General features: G+C 40.5%; 1 protein-coding gene across 3 annotated transcripts in view; it reads right to left on the reverse strand.

Annotated features, from left to right (window-relative positions):
* The window catches only part of RAD54L2 (RAD54 like 2), a 124325-nt gene that overhangs the window by 50374 nt on the left and 46214 nt on the right, over positions 1-27737 (reverse strand). For 2 of the 3 annotated variants that reach the window (XM_072720887.1, XM_072720888.1), the window contains one exon: positions 26166-26358. In XM_072720887.1, the coding sequence (XP_072576988.1) occupies positions 26166-26304 (139 nt within the window). In that variant the 5' untranslated portion in view covers positions 26305-26358. Of the gene's footprint in view, positions 1-26165; positions 26359-27737 lie in introns of those variants that run through there. The other variant, XM_072720889.1, reaches the window with a different exon arrangement.

Consider the following 27737-nt stretch of genomic DNA (forward strand, 5'->3'; position numbering starts at 1 on the left):
CCATTCTGACTATTTCATGAAACAAAATAAGACACAAAGAGAAAAAATGGCCAGCCTTCCCACTTGGCTCTCACAGCAGAGGGGAATGAATGCAAATCATTTTCAGATATCAAGCCTACACAGGGTTTCTCAACCTCAGTACTGCTGACATTTTAGACTGAATAATGCTTTGTTGTGGAAGACTGTCCTGTGCATTGTGGGAGGTTTAGCAGAATCCCTAGCCAGACTATAATCACACCTTCCCAGTTGTGACAACCAAAAATGTCTCCAGATATTGCCAAACGTCCCCTTGGGAACAAAACCACTCCCTATTGAGAAACACTGCTTTTAGCACAATCAAGACAAAAACTATAAGGAAACAATTATTTCTAAACACAACTACACACCTTTTCAATCAATCTGAAATTCTAGCCCTGTGCTGTGAATGATTTAACTTGGATTCTGCTCAGCATGATGATGATTTTTGGCCTTCTCTGCAACCACAGGTAAAAATTACCGGGTTCTCAGCAAAGCAGCAAAGCAGGAACTTCTGAGCAAAAGGTGGAAAAGAAGACAGACTAAGGCTGATTCCTTGAAAGAGTCTAGTCTCATTTCTGAATAACATTTAAGGAGTTATGAGAAAATTTAAAGCAAATGCCTGGTTCTACGAGAGTCTTAAAAAGTAATATCTTAAATATCTTAAAAAAGTAATATCTAAAATAACATCATAAAATCAAAATTTAAAAATCCATATAAAACCATAGATGCTGATGAAAACCACATTCCAATCTTTAAAATATGCATTCCCTATGTCCTCTTACTTTTTTCGCCCATGAAATAAATGACTATCAAATCATGGAAAAGCTTATTTAAACTGACTACAATAAAACTACAGATTTTTTTTTTTACAACAAAGAACACTGTAAATGATGTTAAGAGATAAGCTACAGAATACATGCTATTTACAATGTAAATAACAAAAGATTAGTATATCCAGAATATAATAAAGAACACTTATAAATCTGAAAAACTTCAGGACCTCTAATAGTCAAATCTGAAATCATGACTTCAGAAATTTAAGTTGGTTCTTGAAATATTTCTTCACTTTCTCCAATCAATTTTATTATTCCATCAGCCACAAGAAAACATCCTCTAATTTTGTCTCTCCTTAACTAAAGTCTTCACGTTAAACACAAATGCTGAATTACACACTCAGCCTGATTAATGCCATCCTTCCATCCCCCAGAATTCCAGAAGCAATCCCACACCTAGTCATCCTAACACATTAAGGAAAGGAAACCCTAGTGCCCAGGGTGCGAAGGTGGAGAAAGAGCTGAAGCCTATCTGAAACTGGCTACAGCCCATCCAAGAGCAATACCTGAGCCAAGGTACCTAAGTGACTGTGGCATCAAGCAATATGCAGCTAGGTGCCTGGGGCAGGGTGTCTTCCTTTCAGACTCTGCCAAAGGCCTCAAGTGATAATATACTAGCCAGTCTTTCCTCAAAATTTCCCCCTTGCAATTTTACTTCCAAAAGTCTTTCATCTCACAAGTAAAAAGAAATAGGTTAGGGGTGCTTGGGTGGCTCAGCTGGTTAAGCATCTGCCTTTGGCTCAGGTCATGATCCCAGAGTTCTGGGATCAAGCTCCAAATCAGGCTCCCTGCTCAGTTGAATCTGCTTCTCCCTCTACCCCTCCTCCCACTCATGCTCTCTCTTGCTCACTCTCTCTCTCAAATAAATAAATCTTTAAAAAAAATTTTTTTTAAAGGAATAGGCTAGGGATCTTAATGGGAAGACAGAAGCAATGAAATGTTTCCTTGCTTCCCAAAGTATGAGTGATTCAAACATGGAAAAAATAAAAATAGAATTAAATACTCAAGCTTAAATTATCCCTGGAAACTTCAGAATTACTAAAGGGTCAGTGCTTCCTCCACTTGCCATTTAGCACTACAAGGAATAAAGTGGCTCCAGAAGCTGCAGCTGCTTGATGTTATATAACCAGTAAGAGGTATCAGAACTGGAGCTAGTTCAAGGGCCATGTCAGTCCATGCTGGGCTTCCTGCTCTTCATGGGAACTCCAACTGGCAAGCCTCTCTCAAGGAGGTTAGAAAGCAATCTCCTGGCACCCCATTGAGCCTGAAAGCTGAGATTTACAGGAGCAATCAGGATTTCTGCATCCCCAAAATGAGGATTTTAAAAGAATGAAGAGAACAAGTCTGTTTGTGGCCTTAAGGATCTGTGGCCCCTCCCTCTGGAGCTCAGGCTGGTAAAGCCCCACATACATTCCCCCACCTGGAAATCCATTTTAAATGGTAGCAGAAGCACAGAAAAACATCAACTCTTCCCATAGCATGAGAACTCCACTAGGGCCCCATGTAAGGGTATTCACAATAAGCAAGAGGAAACTAGGACAGTGTAAGTGCTGCCTCTTTTAAGAGGGAATTAGCAAAGAAATAAATACCAATAGCTCATTCCCTTTCTTTTGAGAGAGGACTTGGGTACACAAACTAAGGTGATAATCCTCCAAAATTGTTCTCGCATCTGTGAACCTAAGAGTGAAGAAGACAGTAAAACTGGTCCAATGGGCAAACAAAAATATGCTAGTAACCCGTATGGCAGTGGGGGTGGGGTGGTGGTTGGTTGTAAATTAACAGAAACTCCTTTTACTATTCCATTCTACTGATGAACACTTTGAAGCACTGAGGCTACAACCACAGAAAATAAAGCCACCAAATTCCCAGAGGGACTCGTTAGTTGAGAAAAGGCTATGAACAAAGACTGCGGTTTCACAAGCACAACATCAGACTTCACAACAGAAATCATGGTGGGAAAGCACAGGAAGAAAGAAGATACCTTCATAAAATGCCCCAATTAGAGAATCCTGCTACAGCACATAACTTCCTCTACAAAATGCATTCATGTGTAACTGAAATATTTAAATGATCCCTTCAGACTCTAAATGATCAGAATTTCTGATCTGACAGCAGAGAAGTGGGTAGGTTGAGAAGCAAATACTGTGGAGGGCTGGGCCCAATGACCAGTCCTCACAGTCCATCCTCAAGAGAGCATCACTGAAAGTCACATCTTGGCAAAATAATAAACTAGTGCACATCACAGATCTTTGGAACAGTCTTGTTGGTTGGAACCTTAAATGTTAACTCTATGAATGCAAAAGACTATAGAGGGTGACTGATCAGAGAAAGAAAGGTAAGGCCTTTCCAATCGATCACATTAAAAATTAAACAACAGGGATTCCTGGGTGGCGCAGCGATTTGGCTCCTGCCTTTGGCCCAGGGTGCGATCCTGGAGACACGGGATCAAATCCCACATCGGGCTCCCGGTGCATGGAGCCTGCTTCTCCCTCTGCCTATGTCTCTGCCTCTCTCTCTCTCTCTCTCTCTCTCTCTGTGACTATCATAAATAAAAAATAAATAAATAAAAATTAAAAAAATAAACAACAAACCTTTTGTGTGGGCAAAGAAAATATGTACTTATCCAGGAGCACACTGCAGCCTTGCTTCCCGATGGGTGAAGGGGATAATTAAAAGAGTGGCTAAGAACAGAAGTACAAAGTCTATGGTGAAAGAGCATTCCATAGCGGCTCTCCTAGCACCTTGCACCAGAGCAGCAACTCTTTAGACTTCCACCAAGCCTCATCCTTCCTTTTTTCCTCTCCTCATATTTAGTCATGAATTCTATGCCTGAAGAAGGTACCTAAATATCTCTCTCCTCTTCTCTCCACACAATGGTACTACCGGGTCTGGTTCCTGCTCTGGCCTCTAGAGTCTCCCTGCCTCCGGCCTGCTCCCCCTATAATCCACACTGCAGAGTGAGCTTTCTGAATCTACTTCAGTCAGTTTCCAGGCACTCAGGATCTTTTAAAACACTTTAAAATGGTCCCTTCTGCCCTTAGGATAAGACCTAAAATCCATCAGGCCTTTCAAGATTGCTAGCCTCCAGCCTTCTTTCTGACCACCAAGTACTTCTCCTCCACCCACACCATGCTCTCTAGTCTCAAAAGTATGATGCTGTGTCCCTCTTTCCCCACCTCCTTATCTAACAGGTATGTATTAGATTCTAATTTCTAATTTACTTCTAACCCATACTCTCTTTCAGGTCTCTGCCTGAAGGTTAGCTCCTTGAAAGCCTTCTTTAAGGTTTCTTCCTTTTTATTTTTATTTCAGTGTGTTCCCAAGATTGCTAGGCTGCAGTGCCTGTCAATATATCTGTGGAGAAAAGGTTAATAACTGTCGCTTTCTCTCTTGGTATGCTGTTTGGGGAATTTTATTTAAACTGGCACACCCTGCTTCTATACTCTTAATTGGACCAAAGATTACTTTAAAACTTCAGAAGACGATTCAGAGAATATTTTAAAACCTTCCCTTCAGGAAGGTAACTGGGAACTCTGAAGTCAGGACAGAGAAAGCAGCTAGCGAATGGCTATAGACCCCGCAACAGGTCTGTGGTGAGCCCTACTAGACAACGGACCCAACGCACTGCCTCCCCAGTCATGCTGGAGGCCAAACAACAACTGCTCCAGTCACTAGAACTTTCCCCAGAAGCACTGGGGCTCACCTCACCAATAATACTTACTATCAGTTAGATTCATGTTACAAATATTATAAACATTGGGGCGCTTAGGTGGCTCAATCAGTTAAGTGTCAGACTCTTGGTCTCAGCTCAGGTCTTGATCTCACAGTTGAGAGTTTTGGAGTCCCTCTTTGGGCTCCGTGCTGGGCATGGAATTTATGTACATACATAAATAACATTAACTCATTCAGTCCTCAAAACAGCCCTATTAAGTAGATGATACTATAATTATTCCCATTTTACAGATAAGGAAACTTGCTCAAAAAGCTGTACATAGTAAAGACAGGATTTGAACCCAGGTGACTGATCTGTCTCCAGAGTTCATGCTCTTAGCCACTAGCCACCATACTGCATAATTTATCCTCTATTCCCATTTCCCTTCATGAAAGTTATGTAAAAAAAAATAGAGTTCAGAGAAAGAGCTACATATGTACTGTGCCTCGGTTTACAACAAAAGGTGTAAGAAAATGCAATACAGAATTCTGGATCAATTAGATGATCATATTTGGGGAACAGAGGGATGAACCTTGACCCTTACCTCATACCATACAAAAATCAATTCATGATGGATCACAGACCTAAATGTGAAGGCAAAACACTTAAAGCTTCTGGAAAATAGAATATCCTCTTAACCTTGAGGTAGCACAAAGCACTAAACATAAAAGGAAAAAATAAATCTGATTTAATTATAATTAAAACATATATTCATCAAAAATACAATCGAAAAAGGAGCATAAAACTGCAAAAAAAAAAAAAAGGAAGAAGAAGAAAACTCAATTAAGAGGGTGAAAAATCAAGCAATATAGAAGGGAAAGATGTATGTGTAAGTGTACCCAATAAAATTCATATCCAGATATGGAGAATTTCTATAAATCAATAAGATACAGATGAAAGGAAAGAAAAATGCTCCAAAAAATGTGTTCAGACACTTCCCAAAAGTGAAAATGGTCATAAGCATGTGGAAAAAGGCTAAGATCTTAAATAATCAGGGAAAGGCAAATTAAACCCACAATCAGAAGCTCCCATCCCCTGGATTATTGGGAAGAGGGTTAAAGGTCCTTCAAAGTCACTCAGAACAACTGTGTCAATATCTGACATGCTTTCCTAATGCAGATTTTAAAACAATCTTCTCCTCCCAGCACACCCAAACTCTACCTATTTGTGTTTTTAAGCTTGGAATGCAGAAAAGGACAGGAAATGGTATTAAAATTTGCACTACTTCATTTCTAACAAGAAGTCAACCTATCTTTCTCTGACTTATTTCACTTAGCATAATACAGTCACTTCCATCCACATCATTGGAAATGTTAAGTTTTCATTCTTTTTGAGGGCTGAGTAATATTCCATTATATACACATATATGTATATATCATGGAATGTGTGTGTGTATATATATATACACATATACATACAAACACACACATATACCTACCTACACATCTTCTTTATCCATTCATCAGTCGATGGACATTTGGGCTCTTTTCATAGGTTGGCTATTATTGATAATGCTGCTGTAAACATTGGGGTGCATATACCTCCAAATCTGTATTTCTGTGTCCTCTGGGTAAATACCTAGTAGTGCCACTGCTGGATCATATAATTCTATTTTTTAACTTTTTGAGGAACCTCCATACTGTTCTCCAGACTGGCTACACCAGTTTACACTCTTTCTTTCTTTCTTTCTTTCTTTCTTTCTTTCTTTCTTTTTTTTTTTTTTTTTTTGCTTGTTTTAAAGATAGTATGTATTCATTTATGAGAGACACAGAGAGGCAGAGACATAGGCAGAGGGAGAAGCAGGCTCCTCACAGGGAGCCCAATGTGGGACTCAATCCTAGGACCCCGGGACCATGACCTGAGCCAAAGGCAGATGCTCAACTGCTGAGCCACTAGGCCTCCCCTAGTTTGCATTCTTAAGGAAGGCACATGTTGTGCTATATGTAAGTGACGAATCACTGAAATCTACTCCAAAACCAATACTGTGTTGTATGTTAACTACGTAAAATTTAATTTAAAAAATTAAACATTATAATTTAAAAACACTCAGAACAGTTTTTTTTTTTTAAATGTCACTCTACACTCTCAATTTAGGCTATTCTGAAAGATCAGTCCAATGACAGATATTCAAGTTGTCTTAGGAAAAGGTTATACAATTTTCTGGGGCAGCGGAGAAGGAGGATAAAACAAATACAGAATAAAAAGATCTGTCTTGAACATAAAGACTCCTAACTCTGGGAAACGAACTAGGGGTGGTGGAAGGGGAGGAGGGCGGGTGTTGGAGGGGAATGGGTGACGGGCACTGAGGTGGACACTTGACGGGATGAGCACTGGGTGTTCTTCTGTATGTTGGTAAATTGAACACCAATAAAAATTAATAAAAAATAAAAAATAAAAAATAAAAATAAAAAAAAAAGGGATCCCTTGGTGGCGCAGTGGTTTGGCGCCTGTCTTTGGCCCAGGGTGCGATCCTGGAGACCCGGGATCAAGTCCCATGTCGGGCTCCCGGTGCATGGAGCCTGCTTCTCCCTTTGCCTGTGTCTCTGCCTCTCTCTCTCTGTGTGTGTGACTATCATAAATAAATAAAAATTAAAAAAAAAAAAAAAAAGATCTGTCTTGGGGCACTTAGATAACTCTGTCAGTTAAGCATCCAACTTTTGATCTCAGTTCAGGTCTTTGATCTGAGAGTTGTGAGTTCAAGCCCTACATTGGGCTCCATGTGGGGTGTGGAGTCTACTTAAATAAATAAAAATCTAAAAAAAAAAAAAAAGATCTGTCTTAAATCTGTAATTTTTAAGAAAACAAACAAACAAACAAACAAACTTCTATTTATTTATTCCAGAGAGAGAGAAAGACAGCAAGCAAGTGAAGGAGTAGGGGAAAAGCAGAGGGAAAAGGACAAGCCGACTCTGCACTGAGCTCTGAGCCTGACAGAGGACTAGATAGATCCCAGCATCCTGAGATCATGACCTGAGCCAAAACCAAGAATCAGATGCTTAACTGACTGCGCCACCCAAGCGCCTTTGTCTTAAATCTGTAATTTTAGGAATGGTGCTGGTCATCTAAGTTGAGAAAAAAATGCTGAAATGCAATAGAGATCTATTTACCCTGTCTGTACTGCATTCAGTCACATGGCTAAACTGGCCTTTCAAGCTCATTCGTAGCCCTTTTCTCTGCTTTGGTGATTTCTCTTCTTAGTTCCTAAAAAACATGCCCATCCTTCCCTGTCCTCATCTAGAACAAGAAAACAACAGATCTAGAGTTTAGGTTGCAGAATTTCATCTTGTGGAAGTGAACCTAAAAGGCTTAGCAAGGTCTTGCCCAAGATCACAAAAGTTTAGGTGAAGATGATTACTTTGGCCTGAGGGCCCCTTTAGCAGCTGAGGCAAAGGCTTTTTCCCAGGCCCCAGGCAGTATGGACTGCCCCCAATTTTCCTGCCTCATTTATTTCTCCTTCCCTACCTGAAAAGCCCCATTGGCAAAAAGTTAAGATAAAACCTTTCAACTTTTAAAAAAGCCTCTCCTTGGTCTTCATTTACTGTTTTGATTTCCTTGTATACCAAAACTCCTCAAAAATACGGTCTGTTCTTGGGGTCTCCAATTTCTCTCCACCTCTTCTTTTTTTTAATAATTTTTTAAATTTTTATTTATTTATGATAGTCACACACACAGAGAGAGAGAGAGAGAGGCAGAGACACAGGCAGAGGGAGAAGTAGGCTCCATGCACGGGAGCCCGACATGGGATTCGATCCCGGGTCTCCAGGATCGCGCCCTGGGCCAAAGGCAGGCGCCAAACCGCTGCGCCACCCAGGGATCCCTCTCCACCTCTTCTTGTTTATGCCCCTATCATGGCATGGAAACTGCTCATCAAGGGCACCAAGGACTCCCATACTGCTAAATCCAACAGCCAATTATTCTCCTTTAATTTTAATTCCAGTGTAGTTAACAGTGTTATATTAATTTTAGATGTACATTATAGTGATTCAATAGTTCCATATCTTACTCAGTGCTCATCAAGATAAGTCTATTAAGGGGGCACCTGGGTGGCTCAGTCAGTTAAGTGGCTAACGTTGGCTCAAGTCATGATCTAGCCCCACGTTGGGCTCCATGCTCAGCAAGGAGTCTGCCTCTCCCTCTCCTTCGGCCCCTCTCCTTGCTCATAAAATCTCCCTCAAATAAATAACTGAAATCTTTAAAAAAAAAAACAAAAACAGTATATTCCTAATCTCTTCACCTATTTCACCCATGCCTCCACCCACCTCCCCTTCCGTAAGCATCAGTTTGTTCTCTATAGTTAAGAGTCTATTTTTTATTAGGTCTCTCTTTTCCCCATCCTTTGTTCATTTTTAAAATTTCACATAAGAGTGAAATCATCTGGTATTTGTCTTTCTCTGACTGGCTTATCTCACCTAGCATTATACTCTCTAGATCCATCCATATTGTTACAAATGGCAAGATTTCATTCTTTTTAATGGCCAAATAATACTCACAATAGAGTAAGTATAGAGTATTATCCACCTCACATCTTCTTTATCCATTCATCTCCTGATGGATACTTGGGCTGCTGCCATATTTGCCTATCCTAAGTAATGCCACAATAAACATAGTGGTACATGTAACTATTTGAATTTGTGCTTTTGTAATTTGGGGGTAAATAAATACCCAGTAGTGTGATTCCTGGGTTACAGGGTAGTTCTATTTCTAATTTTTTGAGGACCCTCCATACTGTCTTCCACAGTGGCTGCACCAGTTTGGATTCCACCAACAGTAGCACATTAGGGTTCCTTTTCCTCCACATCTTCGCCAACACTGGTTTCTTGTGTGAGATATCACTCAGTGATATCTGTCATTTTGATTTGCATCCCTGACGGATGAGTGATGTTGAACATCTTTCCATGTGTCTGTTGGCCATTTGATATCTTCTTTGGAGAAATGTCTGTTCATCTCTTCTGCCCATTTTTAATTAGATTATTTGATTTTTTTTCAGTGTTGAGTTGTGTAAGTTCTTTATATACTTTGGGTACAACCCTTTATCAGATATGTCACTTGCAAATACCTTCTCCCATTCAGTAGGCTGTCTTTCAGTTTTGTTGGTTGTTTCCTTTTGTGCAGAAGCTTTTTATTTTGATGTAGTACCAATAATTTATTTTTGCTTTTGTTTCCATTGCCTTCAGGAGACGTATCTAGAAAGATGTTGCTATAACCAGTGTCAGAGAAATTACTGCCTGTGCTCTCTTCTAGGATTTTTATGGTTTCAAGTTTCATATTTAGGTCCTTAATCCATTTAGAGTTTAGTTTTATGTATGGTGTAAGAAAGTGGTCCACTTTCATTCTTTTGCATGTAGCTGCCCAGTTTTCCCAACACCATTGTTGAAGAGACCTTTTACCCTTGCATATTCTTTTCTCCTTTGTCAAAGATTAAGTGACCGTGTAAGTGTGGGTTTATTTCTGGGCTTTCTATTCTGTTATATCGATCTGTGTGTCTATTTTTTTGTGCCAGAACCTTACTGTTTTGATTACCACAGCTTTGTAATATAACTTGAAGTCTGGAATTGTGATACCTCCAATTTTTTTCTTTTTCAAGAATACTTTGGCTATTGGGGGGGTCTTTCTTGGTTCCATTCCAATTTTAGAATTATTTGTTCTAGTCCTGTGAAAAATGCTGTTGGTATTTTGGTAGGGATTGCGTTAAATCTGTAGGTAGCTTTGGGTAGTATATACATTTTAATAACATTTGTTCTTTTGATCCATGAGCATGTAGAATATCTTTCCATTTCCTTGTGTCTCCAATTTCTTTCATCAATATTTTATAGTTTTCAGAATACAAGTCTTTTACCTCTTTGGTTAAGTTTATTCCCAGGTATTTTACTATTTTTGGTGCAATTGTAAATGGGACTATTAATTTCTCTTTCTGCTGTTTTTTTATTAGTGTATGGAAATCCAACAGATTTCTGTATATTGATTTTGTATCCTGTGACCTTACTGAATTCATTTATCAGTTCTAGTAATTTTTGGTGGAGTCTTTAGGGTTTTCTATATATATAATCATGTCATCTACAAATACTGGAAGTTTTATTTCTTCTTACTGATGTGGATGTCTTTTATTTCTTTTGTTGTCTGCTGTGGCTAGAACTTCCAGGAATACGTTGAACAAAAATAGAGTGTACATCCTTGTCTTGTTCCTGATCCTAGGGGAAAAATTCTCAGTTTTTTCCCACTGACAATGATGTTGGCTCTGGGTTTTTCATATAAAACCTTTATTATGTTGAGGTATATTCCCTCTAAACCTACCTTATTGAGGGTTTTTTATCATGAATGGATGTACTTTTTCTGCATCTACTGAAATGATGATACAGTTTTTATCCTTTCTCTTAATTGATGTGATGTATCACATTGATTAATTTATGAAAATTGCAAATATCCAACAGTCAATTCTTATTCCTCATAGTACTCTGGCTATTGCTAGACTTTGACACAGTTAATCACTTCTTCCTTGAAATAATTTTTTTGGGGGGCTACCTTAGCAATTTTCTCTTTTCTACAACCTCAGTGGCCATTTCTCCTCGGTCTTGTTTCCTAGACCATCTTCATCCCCCTCCCCACCGCTGAGTGCCTAACACTTAGTCACTCAGACCACTTTTCTCAACTTCTCTTATTTCTGGGATGATCTCATCCTGTCCCATGATATATATTTATACACAGATATATCCCATGTTTTTATCTTCAATGTAGAGTTCTCCTCTGAACTTCAACTCCATAATCTAACTGCCTTCTAGATATCTCAACTTATCAAATTTAACATGTCTCCAAAACGAGGCTTTGTCTTTCCCCAATCTGTTCCTCTCCCTCAATCTTCCCAAGCTCAGCAAATGGCATCTTCAAGTTGTTCAGTCCAAAAACTTTGGAATCCATCCTTGTCTTCTCTTTCACACAATCTATATTCACTTTATCAACAAACCCTATTGCTCTATCTTTAAAACATATCCAGAATCTAACTACTAACCATCAAGCCACCAATCACCTCTTGCCTGGATCTTTTTTTTTTCTTCCTTGCCTGGATCTTGCAGTATCCTCCTAGTCTGTCTCTCTGCCTTTTGCCCTTATCTCCTTTAGCCTTTTCCCTACATATCAATCACAGTGATCTTTTAAAACCTAGACCAGATCTCATTCCTCTGCTCAAACCTTCTAGTAGCTCCCATCTCACATAATAATGCCCCACACGGTCTGATCCCAAGGCTAGCCTCTCATCCAGACATATTCTGCTTCAGCTACCATGGCTCCCTTGTTGTTCCTCTCACACATTGAGAAAGCTCCTGCCTTTGGATCTTTGATCTTGCTATCCTACCTGTCTGGAATGCTTTTTCCCTAGACAATCACCAGACTAGCCCCCTAACTTCCTTCATGGCTCACTCAAAAGTCACCAGTTCAAGTGAGGTCCTTCTTGACCATGCTACATAAAATGAATGCAACATCCCTCGTCTCTACCTAATGAATAAAAATCCCATGTGTAGAGGCAATTTTATCCCCTGTTATATTTTCTTTTTTTTTTTTAGTGTTTTTTTTTATTAATTTTTATTGGTGTTCAATTTACCAACATACAGAAAAACACCCAGTGCTCATCCCGTCAAGTGTCCACCTCAGTGCCCGTCACCCATTCCCCTCCAACACCCGCCCTCCTCCCCTTCCACCACCCCTAGTTCGTTTCCCCGAGTTAGGAGTCTTCATGTTCTGTCTCTCTTCCTTCCTGATATTTCCCAACATTTCTTTTCCCTTCCTTTATATTCCCTTTCACTATTATTTATATTCCCCAAATGAATGAGAACATACACTGTTTGTCCTTCTCCGATTGACTTACTTCACTCAGCATAATACCCTCCAGTTCCATCCACATTGAAGCAAATGGTGGGTATTTGTCGTTTCTAATTGCTGAGTAATATTCCATTGTATACATAAACCACATCTTCTTTATCCATTCATCTTTTGATGGACACCGAGGCTCCTTCCACAGTTTGGCTATTGTGGCCATTGCTGCTAGAAACATCGGGGTGCAGGTGTCCCGACGTTTCACTGCATCTGAATCTTTGGGGTAAATCCCCAACAGTGCAATTGCTGGGTCGTAGGGCAGGTCTATTTTTAACTCTTTGAGGAACCTCCACACAGTTTTCCAGAGTGGCTGCACCAGTTCACATTCCCACCAACAGTTTAAGAGGGTTCCCTTTTCTCCGCATCCTCTCCAACATTTGTTGTTTCCTGCCTTGTTAATTTTCCCCATTCTCAGTGGTGTGAGGTGGTATCTCATTGTGGTTTTGATTTGTATTTCCCTGATGGCAAGTGATGCAGAGCATTTTCTCATGTGCATGTTGGCCATGTCCATGTCTTCCTCTGTGAGATTTCTCTTCATGTCTTTTGCCCATTTCATGATTGGATTGTTTGTTTCTTTGGTGTTGAGTTTAATAAGCTCTTTATAGATTTTGGAAACTAGCCCTTTATCTGATATGTCATTTGCAAATATCTTCTCCCATTCTGTAGGTTGTCTTTTAGTTTTGTTGACTGTATCCTTTGCTGTGCAAAAGCTTCTTATCTTGATGAAGTCCCAATAGTTCATTTTTGCTTTTGTTTCTTTTGCCTTTGTGGATGTATCTTGCAAGAAGTTACTGTGGCCGAGTTCAAAAAGGGTGTTGCCTGTGTTCTCTTCTATGATTTTGATGGACTCTTGTCTCACATTTAGATCTCTCATCCATTTTGAGTTTATCTTTGTGTATGGTGAAAGAGAGTGGTCCAGTTTCATTCTTCTGCATGTGGATGTCCAATTTTCCCAACACCATTTATTGAAGAGACTGTCTTTCTTCCAATGGATAGTCTTTCCTCCTTTATCGAATATTAGATGACCATACATTTCAGGGTCCACTTCTGGGTTCTCTATTCTGTTCCATTGATCTATGTGTCTGTTTTTGTGCCAGTACCACACTGTCTTGATGCCCTGTTATATTTTCAATGCCCATGACAATGCTTAACAAAGAGTAAGTGCTCAATAAATATTACTGAATGACTAAGTGAATGCATTCCTTTCCCCTGCCACTCTTGCACACTGTATTGCACTCCTAATGTCCTCTGCTCTCTTTGCAACCTGCCACTCTTTTAGGCATTGAAACTCACTGGACTACACAGATTTTTTACATAATTTGACTCCTAAAAGACTCTATTAGGTACCTTTCCCACAAAAACTTCATTTTGGGTGTCTGGATGGCTCAGTCAATTAAGTGTCTGTCTTCAGTTCAGGTCATGATCCCAGGGTGCTAGGATCAAGACCCATGTCTGGATCTCTGCTAGCAGGGAGCCTGCTTCTCCCTCTGCCCTCACCTTGCTCATGTTCTCTCTCAAATAAATAAATAAAATCTTTTTAAAAGAATTTCATTTCAACGAATGCATTTAATAGCCTACTCTAATAAGAGTCTTATAAATAGATGGTGATTGGTGGGCTGGAGAATAGTCATTTGGACCTACAGAGAGACAAATAATCTTATTCACTGAACATCTAAAGAGAAGTCTCTAGCAAAACGTCATTACATTCAATTCTCAGTTCTGATTCCCCATGACTTGGAAGCGAATAGAGATGACAAAAACCATCATCCAAGTAAAATGAAAGCACATATCCATACAAAGGCTTATATATGAATGTTAATAATGGTTTTAATTATAATAGCACAAAACAAAAAGGAAAGAAAGATGGAAGGAGGGAGGCAGGGAGGGAGAACCCACAGGGAATAGATAAACTGAGGTATACCCATACAATGGAATACTATGCAGCAATTAAAAGAAATGAACAATTGATATACACAACATAGATGAATCTTAAAATAATTATGCTAGGTGAAAGAGGCCCAACGCCCCAAAAGAGAATGAATACCCTACATGGTTTCAATTATACCAAAATTCTAGAAAGTATAACCAATAAGGACAGAAAGCAGATCAGTGCTTCAACAGGGACAGGGTTCAGGGCAAAAAAAGGAAGGAATTCAAAAGGGAATAAGGAAACTTTCAGGGTAATGAATATGCTCATTATCTTGATTTTGATGAGAGTTTTAAGGGTATATACATACCATACAATTAAACCTCAATAAAGCTGGAAAAAAAACAAACAAAAATCCAATATACAATATCCTGACTATACAGCTTAAGTGGGATATATTAAAAGAAAAAAAAACTGCAAAAAAAAAACACACTATTGAACTTTAGATTTATTGTCTGTAATGGAACTCTCTGAAACTATTTTGAGTCTACCGTAAAACCGAGCAAATGAAAAAATACACTGATGTTACTGAGAACCAGGTTCTCACCATGAGAGAAGGGACTTCAAATATGGAATGGGAAAAGGATTAAAATTTAGAGCATTGTTCATGAACACAATTTTTAAAATAAACATATTTCCTAGGTCTACAGACCAAAAGAACCTACAATCAGGGATGTGTGAGTGGCTCAGTGGTTGGCGTCTGCCTTCAGCAGGGCATTATCCCAGGGTCCTAAGATCGAGTCCTGCTTCAGGCTCCCTGCAGGGAGCCTGCTTCTCCCTCTACCTATGTCTCTGCCTCTCTCTGTGTGTCTCTCATGAATAAATGAATAAAATATTTAAAAAAAAGAACCTACAGTCAATGATATCCCAGAAGTACTGAACACATGTATAGCCCAGATCTTGGTTTCTCAGTACCATTTCCTTCTAAAAGAAACCAGGAATCTTTGGAGAAAAAGCCAATTCCCAGGTTGGAACAGAGAAAATACAAGGTAGGCCTGGAACACTGCTGTGCCAGAAAGAAAAGGTAGTGTTCATAAATTGTAGGAAACATGTCAAAGAACACTGAAGTTACCTGGAACACACTCACGCTCCCACTAGCCAAATCTATGACAATTTGAGCATCAAAATGAACAACAGAATGGATTCTATCACTCTGAAATTTTCTTTTACAGATTTTATGTATTTATTTAAGCAGCGGGAGGGACAGAGCAAGAGAGATAGGGAGACTCCCCACTGAGCATGGAGCCCGACACAGGGCTCGATCCCAGGACCCTGAGATCAGGACCTGAGACGAAGTCAGACACATAACCCACTGAGCCACCCAACCAACTCAGCCACCCAGATGCCTCTATCACATTGAATTTTTAAAAAAAGGATCTGAGACCCTACAGGTATTTCTAAAATAATAATAATGATGATGATGATGATGATGATGAAAAATAAAGTGAAGAGGGAAAACTCATCTTTACCAAAAAATACAAATAAATGTAGAAGGAAACAGAATCAGGTAAGTCACCATTTTGCAGCTACCATATTAAGAAATTAGGTAGGTAGGAATCATAAATGGAAGCTGAAAACACTGGGTAAAAGACTGGAGGCACAGGATATTCCCAGAGTTTTAGGTTCACAGCAAAACTGAGAGGAAGATACAAAGATTTACCATATATCCCTGCCCTAACACTCACATAGCCTCCCCCCCGCCACCCCAAGAACCTATTTTTATTCCCGGTTGAGACCCTGAGTCTCTTCTCTCCATGTAAAGGGTACAGCAGTGTCAGGGCACAATGAGGTCAGTATCTGCTCCTCACCAAAACACCCCCACCAGCCCCTGGGCCACAGCTCTAATGCTAACTGATGAGGAGCTGAGCCAGCCAGCTTTCCTCAGGACGGACAATGGCTTCATGAGAAATACAAACATGTTTGCAGTAAAATAAGGAGTCGCTATCTTAACCAGAAAGGGGGTGCAAATGGTGGCATCTCAGGCACTGAGACAGGCGAGGGGAGATAGGGTTTGAGGATTAAGGGTTTCCCTCGGTATGTGTATGTGGGGGGGCTATCCTTCCCTTTCTGCATTTAGAGTCTCTGATCCCATGCCCCATTATCAATATTGCCCAGCAGAGTGGTCCATTTGTTACAGTGGATGAACCTACACTGTCACATCATTATTACCCAAAACCCATAGCTTACATTAGGGTTCACTCTTGATGTTGTACATTTTATGGGTTTGGACAAATACATAATGACATGTACCTATCATTATAGTATCATACAGAGTAGTTTCACTGCCCTAAAAATCCCCTGTGCTCTACCAACTCACCCCTCCCTCCCCTCTAAAGCCCTGGTGATCACGGTTCTTTTTTTTTTTTTTTTTTTTTTTTAAGATTTTATTTATTTATTCATGAGACACACAGAGAGAGAGGGGTAGAGATACAGGCAGAGGGAGAAGCAGGCTCCCTGTGGGGAGCCCGATGTGGGACTTGATCCCAGGTCTCCAGGATCACACCCTGGGCTGAAGGGCGGTGCTAAACCATTGAGCTACCCCAGCTGCCCAACCACCGTTCTTTTTACTTTTACTTTTTTTTAAAAATATAAACAGAAAAGTAAAAATAAGTGGAATATCATGGAATTACAAAGCCACCATAATTCTGAAGAATTTTAAATGGCACACATAAAAGGGATACACAATAGCATTCTAGTTTTGTAAAAATACATATTTGCATAGCAAAAAGACAGGAAAAACTATGACAAAATATCTTGCTATCTCTGGCTGAAGGAATTATGAGTGATTTTGTGTCCTTTATAATATTCTGTATTTCCAAAATTTACCTAATAAAGCAAATATTACTCATGGTCACAAATTTATTAAATAGTAAAGTAAAAACACACACACACACATAAATCACAAAAAAAATAGTAAAGTCAACAAGCCACTTGGCATTACAGATTTTGAAATATTATCCAAATTCTAGCCACATTCTCTAAAGAAGGATCTAGGACATTAGGCAATCATAGGGTCCATAATGTTTCTTTAACACTATTCTTAGAAAATAAATCTAGGTTCAAAATAAGGATATTTAATGTGACAGAGAGACCATAATAAATGGTGCAAACTTTATAGTTTTCCATTAACCTATGCTGCCTTGTGAAGGGCTCTGGGGGCTTCCATATGAGGGAAAGAACATTGGGTAGGATTCCCATTAGATTGCTGAAACCATTCATCCCAGGTGCAATTCTTTATGAAATAAAACCACACATTCTGATCTTAGTACAAATTTCTGGAAGTTCTCCCACAGTTCTTGCACTTCCAGCTGCTCAGAGAGCATGACTTTTACTGCAGGGTGTTAACCATTTACTGATATGTCCAGAACTCACAGTGAGGATCTGAAAGAGCAATGACTAAGACCCAAACAAATAAACCTGGGCTTCCAAGTATATCTCAAACTGCCACCACTGGCCCTACCTGCTGAGGGACCTGCCTATTGTCATCCCAGACCACTCTGGCCTTTACTCTAAGCTCCAGCCACCATGGCTTCTACATTCCTGATTCTTAAACAAGCAAGTTTATTCTCAACCAGAGCCTTTGCCCTGGCCCTCTGCCTAGAACATTTTACCCCTGATTCTTTACATTGTAAGCAAAGAGGACAAACAGAAAGGGGTCAGAGAAAAAGCAAAAAGCAAACTTCCTGCAGGAGAGTCAGAGATCTAGGGGTTGAGAAGGAGATCAGCCTTCCCTACCCAATGGTACAAGATGAAGAAGGTCAGCCTGAGGCCAGAGTTAGCTTTCTGTCAACAAGATGGCTATGAAGCAGGTTCCAGAAGAAATATATCTAACTGCAATTCCAGGATCTCAGTACCCTGATATGCCATGTAAAATGGACAAGAATAAAACGAAAAAGAAAAAAAAAGAAGAAGAAAAAGGCCTTCACATTCTAAAAAGATGTACCCATCAAGGCAGTCTGTGGCCAGATCTTGACTAACTTAAACTAGGACTTGTCAAATGTTTCCACTGAGGTGTTCCTAAATGCCTGCAGAAAACGTTCTTAACCTTTTGGGACTCTCAGGGTATCATTCAAACTCTACTCTAAAATTTATTTGAAAAAAATCCTATTTTACTTTAAAAATGCATATGAATTCTAGTTTCTATGCCTAATTTTCATTACAAAAATGTTTTTAATTCCTTACCAGTTAAAGTACTAACCCTCAAGCCCCAACACCATTCTCCCCAATCTCCTGATAAAATTGGCACTCCAACAAGGTCTATCATGTTCATCCTGAAGCTCCATAAACTTCCAATATGCCTACCACAACCCAAGGAACCAAGTTTGGAAATAAAACTCTTCAGCAAACAATCATTCTTAGAATAACCAGGAAGTTCTTAGTCTGCAGTTTTTGGCTAGAGCTTTGGTTTGTTCTCTGGTAAAACTCCTTTAGAAAAACCCTACTCTTCTCTTAGCTTAAGAAGGCTGCTCACAACATGGGCCAAACAGCTTCAATGAGTAGAATGCTCTCAGAAGAAAAGGGCAGTGGTAGCCCCAGAACCCTGCTAGAGAACCAGGCAAAGGCTGGAGAAACTGACACAGGTAATAAAGTAAAAATACCATAGGAAAGAAGTGGGGCATCTGGCTTTTCCTTGCAAATATTTCACAAGAATAAAGGTAGCCTACGAGAAGTGCAAGTGGTAGTGGAAGAAGGAATCATATTATTAACTAAGATTCATCATGCACCTGGAGAACAAGCAAAATTAGGAACTGGATCCATTAATCCAGGTGAATGTTAACAAGAAATACAAGTTCTCATTTAATAAATATCTTAAATTTTAAGCATCTCCTCCACTCACCAAACCTTTAGGGCATATTTAGGTTCAGGTTTCTTTCCCATGTCTCCCTGCTGAAGGGTTACAAAAAACTACCTTGGGGAAACAGATGTTAAGATTTTTGCCATTTGTATAGATGGGAAAACACTTGGAAATATCTCTTGATCTAAACTCTATCACTTGTGGTTGCCAAAGCCATGAAAGGAAGAATCTACTATAGGCTTAGAGTGGAGTGACGCTGAGGAAAACAAATGTGCCAACAAACCACCAAGGCAAAGGAAGATCTCTTTACAAAGCTAAGTAAACATAGGACTCTGTGACATGAACAAGCCATGTCTTACTTTCACATCCACTAAAACACACATTAAACAGCAACTGAGGGGGATACCTGGGTGGCGCAGCGGTTTGGCGCCTGCCTTTGGCCCAGGGCGCGATCCTGGAGACCCGCGATCGAATCCCACATCAGGCTCCCGGTGCATGGAGCCTGCTTCTCCCTCCGCCTGTGTCTCTGCCTCTCTCTCTCTGTGACTATCATAAATAAATAAAAAATTAAAAAAAATTTTAAAAAATAAAAAATAAACAGCAACTGAGGGACGCCTGGGTGGCTCAGCAGTTGAGCGTCTGCCTTTAGCTCAGGACGTGATCCGAGGGTCCCGGGATCAAGTCCCCACATCAGGCTTCCTGCATGGAGCCTGCTTCTCCCTCTGCCTCTGTCTCTGCCTCTCTCTCTCTCTCTCTCTCTCTCTCTCTCTGTGTCTCTCATGAATAAATAAATAAAATCTTAAAAAAAAAAAAAACCAGCAACTGAAAAACAAACCTTTTTTATAAAAGCTAAATTATTCTAGGAGTTTCCTTCATCTAAATATTTCAAAGTATCTTATCTGGGGTAAGATATTGGACCTAAAGCTGAGCTAGAAAAAAATACCAAGCCAGAAAAACCACATTTCATAAGGAAAGTCAATTCCAGAGGCACCAGGTTTTTTTTGTTTTTAAAGATTTTATTTATTGAGATGCCTGGGTGGCTCAGTGGTTGAGCGTTTGCCTTCAGCTCTAGGTGTGATCCTGGAGTCCCAGGATCAAGTCCCACATCAGGCTCCCTGCAGGGAGTCTACTGCTCCCTCTACCTGTCTCTGCCTCACTCTCTATGTCACTCATGAATAAATAAATAAAATCTTAAAAATATATATATTTTATTTATGTGAAAGAGAGAGAGAGAGCACAAAGCATGGAGGGGTAGCAAGGGAGAGTGAGAAGCAGACTCCCAGGTGAGCAGAGAACCCGACTCAGGGCTCGATCCCAAGACCCCAGGATCATGACGCAAGCCAAAGGCAGACATTTAACCAAATGAGCCACTTAGCCATCTCCAGAAGCACCAGGTTGTGAACTTCTGCCTCTTATAATGATAGACCCTAAAGGTGCTGCCATCTAATTTCTCCCACCATTCCAAGAGAATAGAGAAAATCCAACACAGACATTAGGAGAAAAAAATGGGAATGAAAAACCAATCCAAAATGTCTCACAACATGCCATAGTCCCCCAATATGTTAGAAATGGAAAGCAGTCTTCTCCCCACTCTTTTTTAAAAGATTTTATTTATTTATTCATGAGAAATACAGAGAAAGAGGCAGAGACATTGGCAGAGGGAGAAGCAGGCTCTGTGCAGGGAGCCCAATGCGGGACTCTATCCCAGGACCCTGGGATCACGCCCTGAGCCAAAGGCAAATGCTCAACCACTGAGCCACCCAGGGGCCCCTCTCCCCAACTTTTTAAAGACAAAATCAGGGTGCTGCTCCCCTAAAGCCAAAGCCTCCATGTTCTCAGACTGCTATCCCACACGTCAACATTCAAAGATCAGTATCAAGGGGAGTCAATGCCCTAACTTAACATAGCAAAGCTAAAAATATCTCTAACTCCCTCACCCACTTCCTATCTATCCCATTCTTCCCACGTTTGTATAGATTTCATCATCCTCCCAAGTTTTACCTGTTCTATCTTCAACTTGCCCCACATATGCAATAAGTCACCAAGTCCTATGAATTCCACCAGAACAACTCTGACCTTTTACTCCTCCTATGGGGTGAAGTGACCCCAACAGTTCAAATACTCACTAACCTTTCTACCTAAAGGTAGAAAGTGCTACCTTAAGTGCTACCACAGACCTAATTGGTCTTTACTATCTACAAGCCATCTCTTCTGTACACTGCTAAATAACATTCCTAAAAATTAAAGGTCTAATGAATGTTCTTCTGTAAAAACTTCCATCAATTCCATGTTGCCTTTATTTTGTTTTTCCCATGCTGCCTTTAAAACAAATTCTAACTCCTCCCTAACTTGATTCCAGGCTATCACTCCAGTCTCATTCTGATCATCCCTCTAATGTGTAACCAGTTCTATACCAAATAAGATAGGTCATCATTCTTTAGCATATGTCATACTTGCCCTTCTACTATGCCTTTACTCATGCTATTACTTCTAATTATCCTCTCATGTCTAGTCAGCAGTATTACCAATCAACCTCTCTCCTAAAAGCACAAATTGAGAGAGAAAGCAACCCATCACAGGCAAGGTAATTACATGAATCTATAGTCTCAGAAGTAGCATGGGTTTGAAAAAGGAGGGATCCCTGGGTGGCGCAGCGGTTTGGCGCCTGCCTTGGCCCAGGGCGCGATCCTGGAGACCTGGGGTCGAATCCCACGTCGGGCTCCCGGTGCATGGAGCCTGCTTCTCCCTCCGCCTGTGTCTCTGCCTCTCTCTCTCTCTGTGGCTATCATAAATAAATAAAAAAATTAAAAAAAAAAAAAAGAAAAAGAAAAAGGAGCACCACTTTGGAAACCAAAAGGCCCAGCGTTGTCATTTTCTGCCAAAGTTATAGAGTGAGCCATTTGCTTTTCTGAGCCTCAATCTCATCTCTAAAGTATATCTGCCCTACCTAACACACAGGATTATCAAGATAATCAAGTAGGATAAAGTGTGCTAAAATGCTGTGAGAGGATGAACTAAAGCAGTACTTAGAGGGAAATTTATAGTTTTAATTGTTTTTATTAGGAAAAAAACATAAGCACATTCTTTAAGATTTATTTATTTATTTGAGAGTAAGCAAGAAAGCACAAGCAGGAGTGGCAGGGAAAAGGGCAGAGAGAATCTCAAGCAGACTCCCTAGTGAGTACAGAGCTGATGTGGGGTTCAATATCATGACCCTGAAATCATGACCTAAGCCAAAACCAAGAGTTGGGCGCTTAACCAACTGCACCACAGAGGTGCCCTGGTAAGTTCATCCTTAAAAAGTTTGAAAGTGGGCAGCCTGGGTGGCTCAATGGTTTAGCACCACCTTCAACCCAGGGCGTGATCCTGGAGACCAGGGATCGAGTCCCACGTCAGGCTCCCTGCACGGAGCCTGGTTCTCCCTCTGCCTGTGTCTCTGCCTCTCTCTCTCTCTGTTTCTCATGATAAATAAATAAAATCAGACAGCCCTGGTGGCTCAGCGGTTTAGCGCCGCCTTTAGTCCAGGGCCTGATCCTGGAGACCCGGGATCAAGTCCCATGTTGGGCTCCCTGCATGGAACCTGCTTCTCCCTCTGCCTGTGTCTCTGCCTCTCTCTCTCTCTCTCTCTCTCTCTCTCTCTCTGTACCTCTCATTAATAAATAAAAAATAAAATCTTAAAAATAAATAAATAAGGATCCCTGGGTGGCACAGCAGTTTAGCGCCTGCCTTTGGCCCAGGGTGTGATCCTGGAGACCCAGGATCAAATCCCAAGTCGGGCTCCTGGTGCATGGAGCCTGCTTCTCCCTCTGCCTATGTCTCTGCCTCTCTCTCTCTCTCTCCGTGTGACTATCATAAATAAATAAAAATTTAAAAAAAAAAATAGAAAATAAATAAATAAATAAATAAATAAATAAATAAAATCTTTTTTAAAAAAAAGAAGAAGTTCGAAAGTACTGTTAAATAAACCCTAAAGAAGTAGAAGAAAGAATATTATATAGTAGAGGTTACAAAGAAATCAAACACAAATAGAGGGAATCACGAAAGTCAAAGGACAGTTTTTGAAAACATTAGTAGAATTATTCAGATGTGGGATCCCTGGGTGGCGCAGCGGTTTGGCGCCTGCCTTTGACCCAGGGCGCGATCCTGGAGACCCGGGATCAAATCCCACGTCGGGCTCCCGGTGCATGGAGCCTGCTTCTCCCTCTGCCTGTGTCTCTGCCTCTCTCTCTCTCTCTCTGACTATCATAAATAAATAAAAATTTTAAAAAAATAAAAATAAAAGAATTATTCAGATGTTTGTGTAAATGAGGAGGAAGCCTATAAAAGTAAGTTATTGTCATCCAGTAGAGATGAAACTTAAAAAAAAAAAAGGAGCTGAAAGGTCTTTTCCTTTTCTTTCAAAAAGGAAAAGATTTCTCAACCTCAGCACTACTGATATTTGAGGACAACAATTATGTGTAGGATGGAGTTTTCCTATGCAACGTAGGATGCTTAGCAACATCCCTGGTCTCTGCCCACAAGATGCCAGTAGCATCCTTCCCTTACCTTCCAGAAGTCATCACAGTCAAAACTGTTTTCAGACATTGTAAATTGTCCCCTGGGAGGCAAAATCATCCCAGGTTGAGAAACACTGCTCTAAGAGAACAAAAGGCCACATCACATTATACCAGCTAAGACTATTCATAGCTATTTCTAATTTTAGAATAGCTTGCTGCTCTACCCATTAAGACTGTGGGATGACCAGCAAGCCAAGGCAGGAAGGGCAAGACTGAAAAAATAGGCAGGTCTCAGATGTTCAGCAAAATTGCAGTATTCAAAATGAGAGAACCAGGAAAACTACAAGCTCTAAAACAGAGGAAGAGTTGCCACAAGTAACAGAAGTATCACTTCTATTTGGGAGTGACTGGATGATTAGAGCTTGAAAACTACTGTGAAACATCAAAAATTGATCAAATTCCAAGAAGTGAAATACCCTAGTAGAGCAAGAGAAGAAGACAGTACCTATGGAATATATTTTTTAAGACTCTGAACTTCATAAGTAATAAAATAATTCATTTCAAATTTTTAAAAATCATCTCATCTGAGAATTATATATATTCTTTTTTAAAAACTCCAGTCATGGGGCACTTGGGTGGCTCAGTCGGCTAAGTGTCTGCCTTCAGCTCAGGTCATGATTCTAGGGTCCTAGGATCGAGCCCTGTGTCCGGCTTCTTGCTCAGCAGGAGCCTGCTTCTCCCTCTCTCCACCACCTCATTCATGCTTTCTCATGCTCTCTCTCTCAAATAAATAAAATCTTTAAAAACAAAAAACAGGGCAGCCTGGGTGGCTCAGCAGTTTAGCACCGCCTTCAGCCCAGGGCATAATCCTAGAGTCCCATGTCAGGCTCCCTGCATGGAGCCTTGTTCTCCCTCTGCTGTGTCTCTGCCTCTCTCTCTCTTTCTCTCTGCGTATTCTCATGAATAAATAAATAAAATCTTTTTTAAAATAAATAAATAAAATAAAAACAAAAACAGAAACACTCCAGTTACATAGCTATACTATTCTGAAACAAACCACAATTAAATTCTCACCACTTCTAAATAAATAATAATAAAGTCCACAGAAGCATGACTTTTTTTTTTAATAATTAAGAATCTAACAAGGAAAACAGAATTCCAAGAAGCCAAGATAGAAGACAGCGTGTATATATCCATTATACCCATCAGGAGCATCTAAAATCCAATTTAAACTTGACAAGATTCTAGGGGGTGCCTGAAAATATAATTCTGAGAACCCAAATGATAAAAAGCAAAAAGTGATGCAGACACCTGGGAACTCTAATGCCATCTTAAGAACCATGAGAGCCAAGTAAGACAGTCTGATGGTGTACCCCTCCAGCACTATCCTCCACTATTTCTATTTATTCCACTTTATAGAAAGGAACTACAGAACCAGTTGGGGAGACTCCAACTGAACAAACTAGCAGTGGATAGCAAACCATATCAGGAAAAAAATAAATTAAAATGGTAATTTCTCTCCCAGCAGTGAAGTGGAAATGAAGCAGAGACTCCTAGACACTTATAAATGAGGGAAAACTGATCCCCGAACCATATGACATCTGTTAGGATGAATGAGAACTGAACATAGTACTTCAGCAAAGAAAAAGGACCAATGTTCATTCTTTTTGAATCTGGAGAAGAGTAGTAGCACACATTTTCCTAGGCTCCTGCAATGCTCAGTTCTACCAAGGTGGTTTGTTATAAACAGACATAAACTATTCCTCAGTCAATAGGAAGCTTACAAACAACTAAATCCTATGTCATGAAAGGCTAGAGTTAATTGAGAAGCCTTGTGGCTGGCCAGATGACCTGACATTAGACCAAAGATGAAAAGAAAAAGTCAATGGAACTTTAACAAGTTGGGGGCAAAGGAAAGGGTGGTTAAATAGGAGTCCAGAGGGTCTACTAGCTATGGAGGTGCAGTTCTCTCCCATTAGGAGCAATTTACAGTTACTGGTAGTGACTGAAAAGCAAAGCAGCACCACAGGAGATGCAATAAACTTTCTGGAGTGGTGAACTTACCATCCGAGAATCTCTCCCCACATAATCCCCTCATGTCCATACAAGAAGAATTATAATTTCAGGAAACTCATGGTTACCCCCATGCCTGCCTATGGCCACCCGATAAATCCATGACTCCAGACCACAAAGTCTCACCACAAGGACTCTGCCATTGACTCCTCTATGACTTGGGCAAGAATGCTTCACTCTCAAATCTTTGGATCGGAACCTGCACATCTGTCAAAGACAAGTTAAACACTAATGTTTCTTCCAGCACTAAAGTGAAGCCTCTGTAGAAGGACAATCCATTTCCCGAAAAACAGCATATGGGTTAACTGTTGCTGTTACCAGTCTCTGCCTTCTCACAAGAGATGACCTAAGAAATCCAAGTGAAAATACCATGCTCTCCCAGCAAAAAAAAAAAACCCATGACAAGAAAGGATAAGGCCATCTATGTCACTCACTAAGAGCCACTTACCATCTAGTAGGTCTTCCGCATCATCCCTGCCGTGCTCCTCCACTGCCACCTCCTCCTCCTCCTCCTCCTCTTCCGCATCCTCCAGCTCCACGTCCGGGTCCAGGTCTGGATCGCTCCCTGAGGCGGATTCGTCTGACATGGCTCCCAGAGGTCCTCAGTGGGCATTACCGACTCATGGTCCACCACAGGGGTCCTGCAAGGAGGACAAGAGGCATCAGGATCACCAAGCACTTCACTTAGGAACAGGAATCTTTCAAAGAGAAAATGCCAAGGATGAATTTCAACCTTCCTCACAAGTGCACTGACACTAATATATGTTTTGGGGACTCTGCCAGCTCAAGCTTCTCTTAGGTGCTTGGACAAGAAAAAAAATTTTTTAAGAAAATATTTTAAAGTGAAAAAACAAACACACTCTATGTCTCAGAATTTCCATTTCTTCATTCCTTCAATTTCCTGAGCACCAATTTTTCATATCTTGATATATCCATACATATACATATATACATTAAGAATATTTAATCACAGACACTGTACTAGGCTTTGGGGACACAATAGGAAGCACAACAAATTATGTTGGGGAGTTGGTCTATGCCAGAAGGAGATCAGAGGCCAGAGGGTGCCACACAGACATCTGGAGGGAGTGTGTTCCAGGCAGAGTGAGCAGCAAGGGCAGAGCCCTGGAGTGAGAGTAACTGGGAGTACTCAGGGAACAAGGAGTGGGTCCTGCCTGGAGCTGCCTTAATGTACCACCTAGAAGATAGTACACTCTCGGGATCCCTGGGTGGCGCAGCGGTTTGACGCCTGCCTTTGGCCCAGGGCGCGATCCTGGAGACCCGGGATCGAATCCCACGTCAGGCTCCCGGTGCATGGAGCCTGCTTCTCCCTCTGCCTGTATCTCTCCCTCTCTCTCTCTCTCTCTCTCTGTGACTATCCTAAATAAATAAAAATTTAAAAAAAAATTAAAAAAAAAAAAAAAAAAAAGATAGTACACTCTCCAATCACCTGGATGGAGGGCGTCTAGCAGGCACCACACTGCCATTCTTCCTAAGTATGTGGGGAGCTTCAGGCTCCTATAACCATCTCTACTCTCAGGCCCTGCCCTACCTCTTATCCCAGTTCTCCATTTCTTCCAAGAAGTCTTGGTCAACTGCCCCTAGTCTTCTGGAATCAATTCCCTTTTCTGAACTCCAGTAACCATACTTGACCATGCTGACCTTCATATGGGCTACCCAGCAAAGTGGTTTGCCTTCTGTGGTTTCTCAACTGCAGACCCAAAAGAAACCACTAAGGGCAGGGGATTAAGTGGGAACTGTTTCTTTGTATCCTGGATGGAAGCATGTCCTATTCAGATCATTCATTCATTCATTCACATTCACTCCCTCATTTGTCAATTTGCTCTATTATGTCTACTATGTGCCAGGTAGTACGCATGTCTGTCTGTCTCTCTCACTTGCTCTACTTTACTATTAGCTATAAAGGTCATTTCTCCTTGAGAGGGAACACAACAAGATAAAGAGAAAGCTAGACAAACTGCTTTGTGATAGAGCAAACATTAGCAAAATGTTAACATAA

Source organism: Vulpes vulpes, chromosome 9 (assembly GCF_048418805.1).
Source record: "Vulpes vulpes isolate BD-2025 chromosome 9, VulVul3, whole genome shotgun sequence".
Lineage (NCBI taxonomy): Eukaryota > Metazoa > Chordata > Mammalia > Carnivora > Canidae > Vulpes > Vulpes vulpes.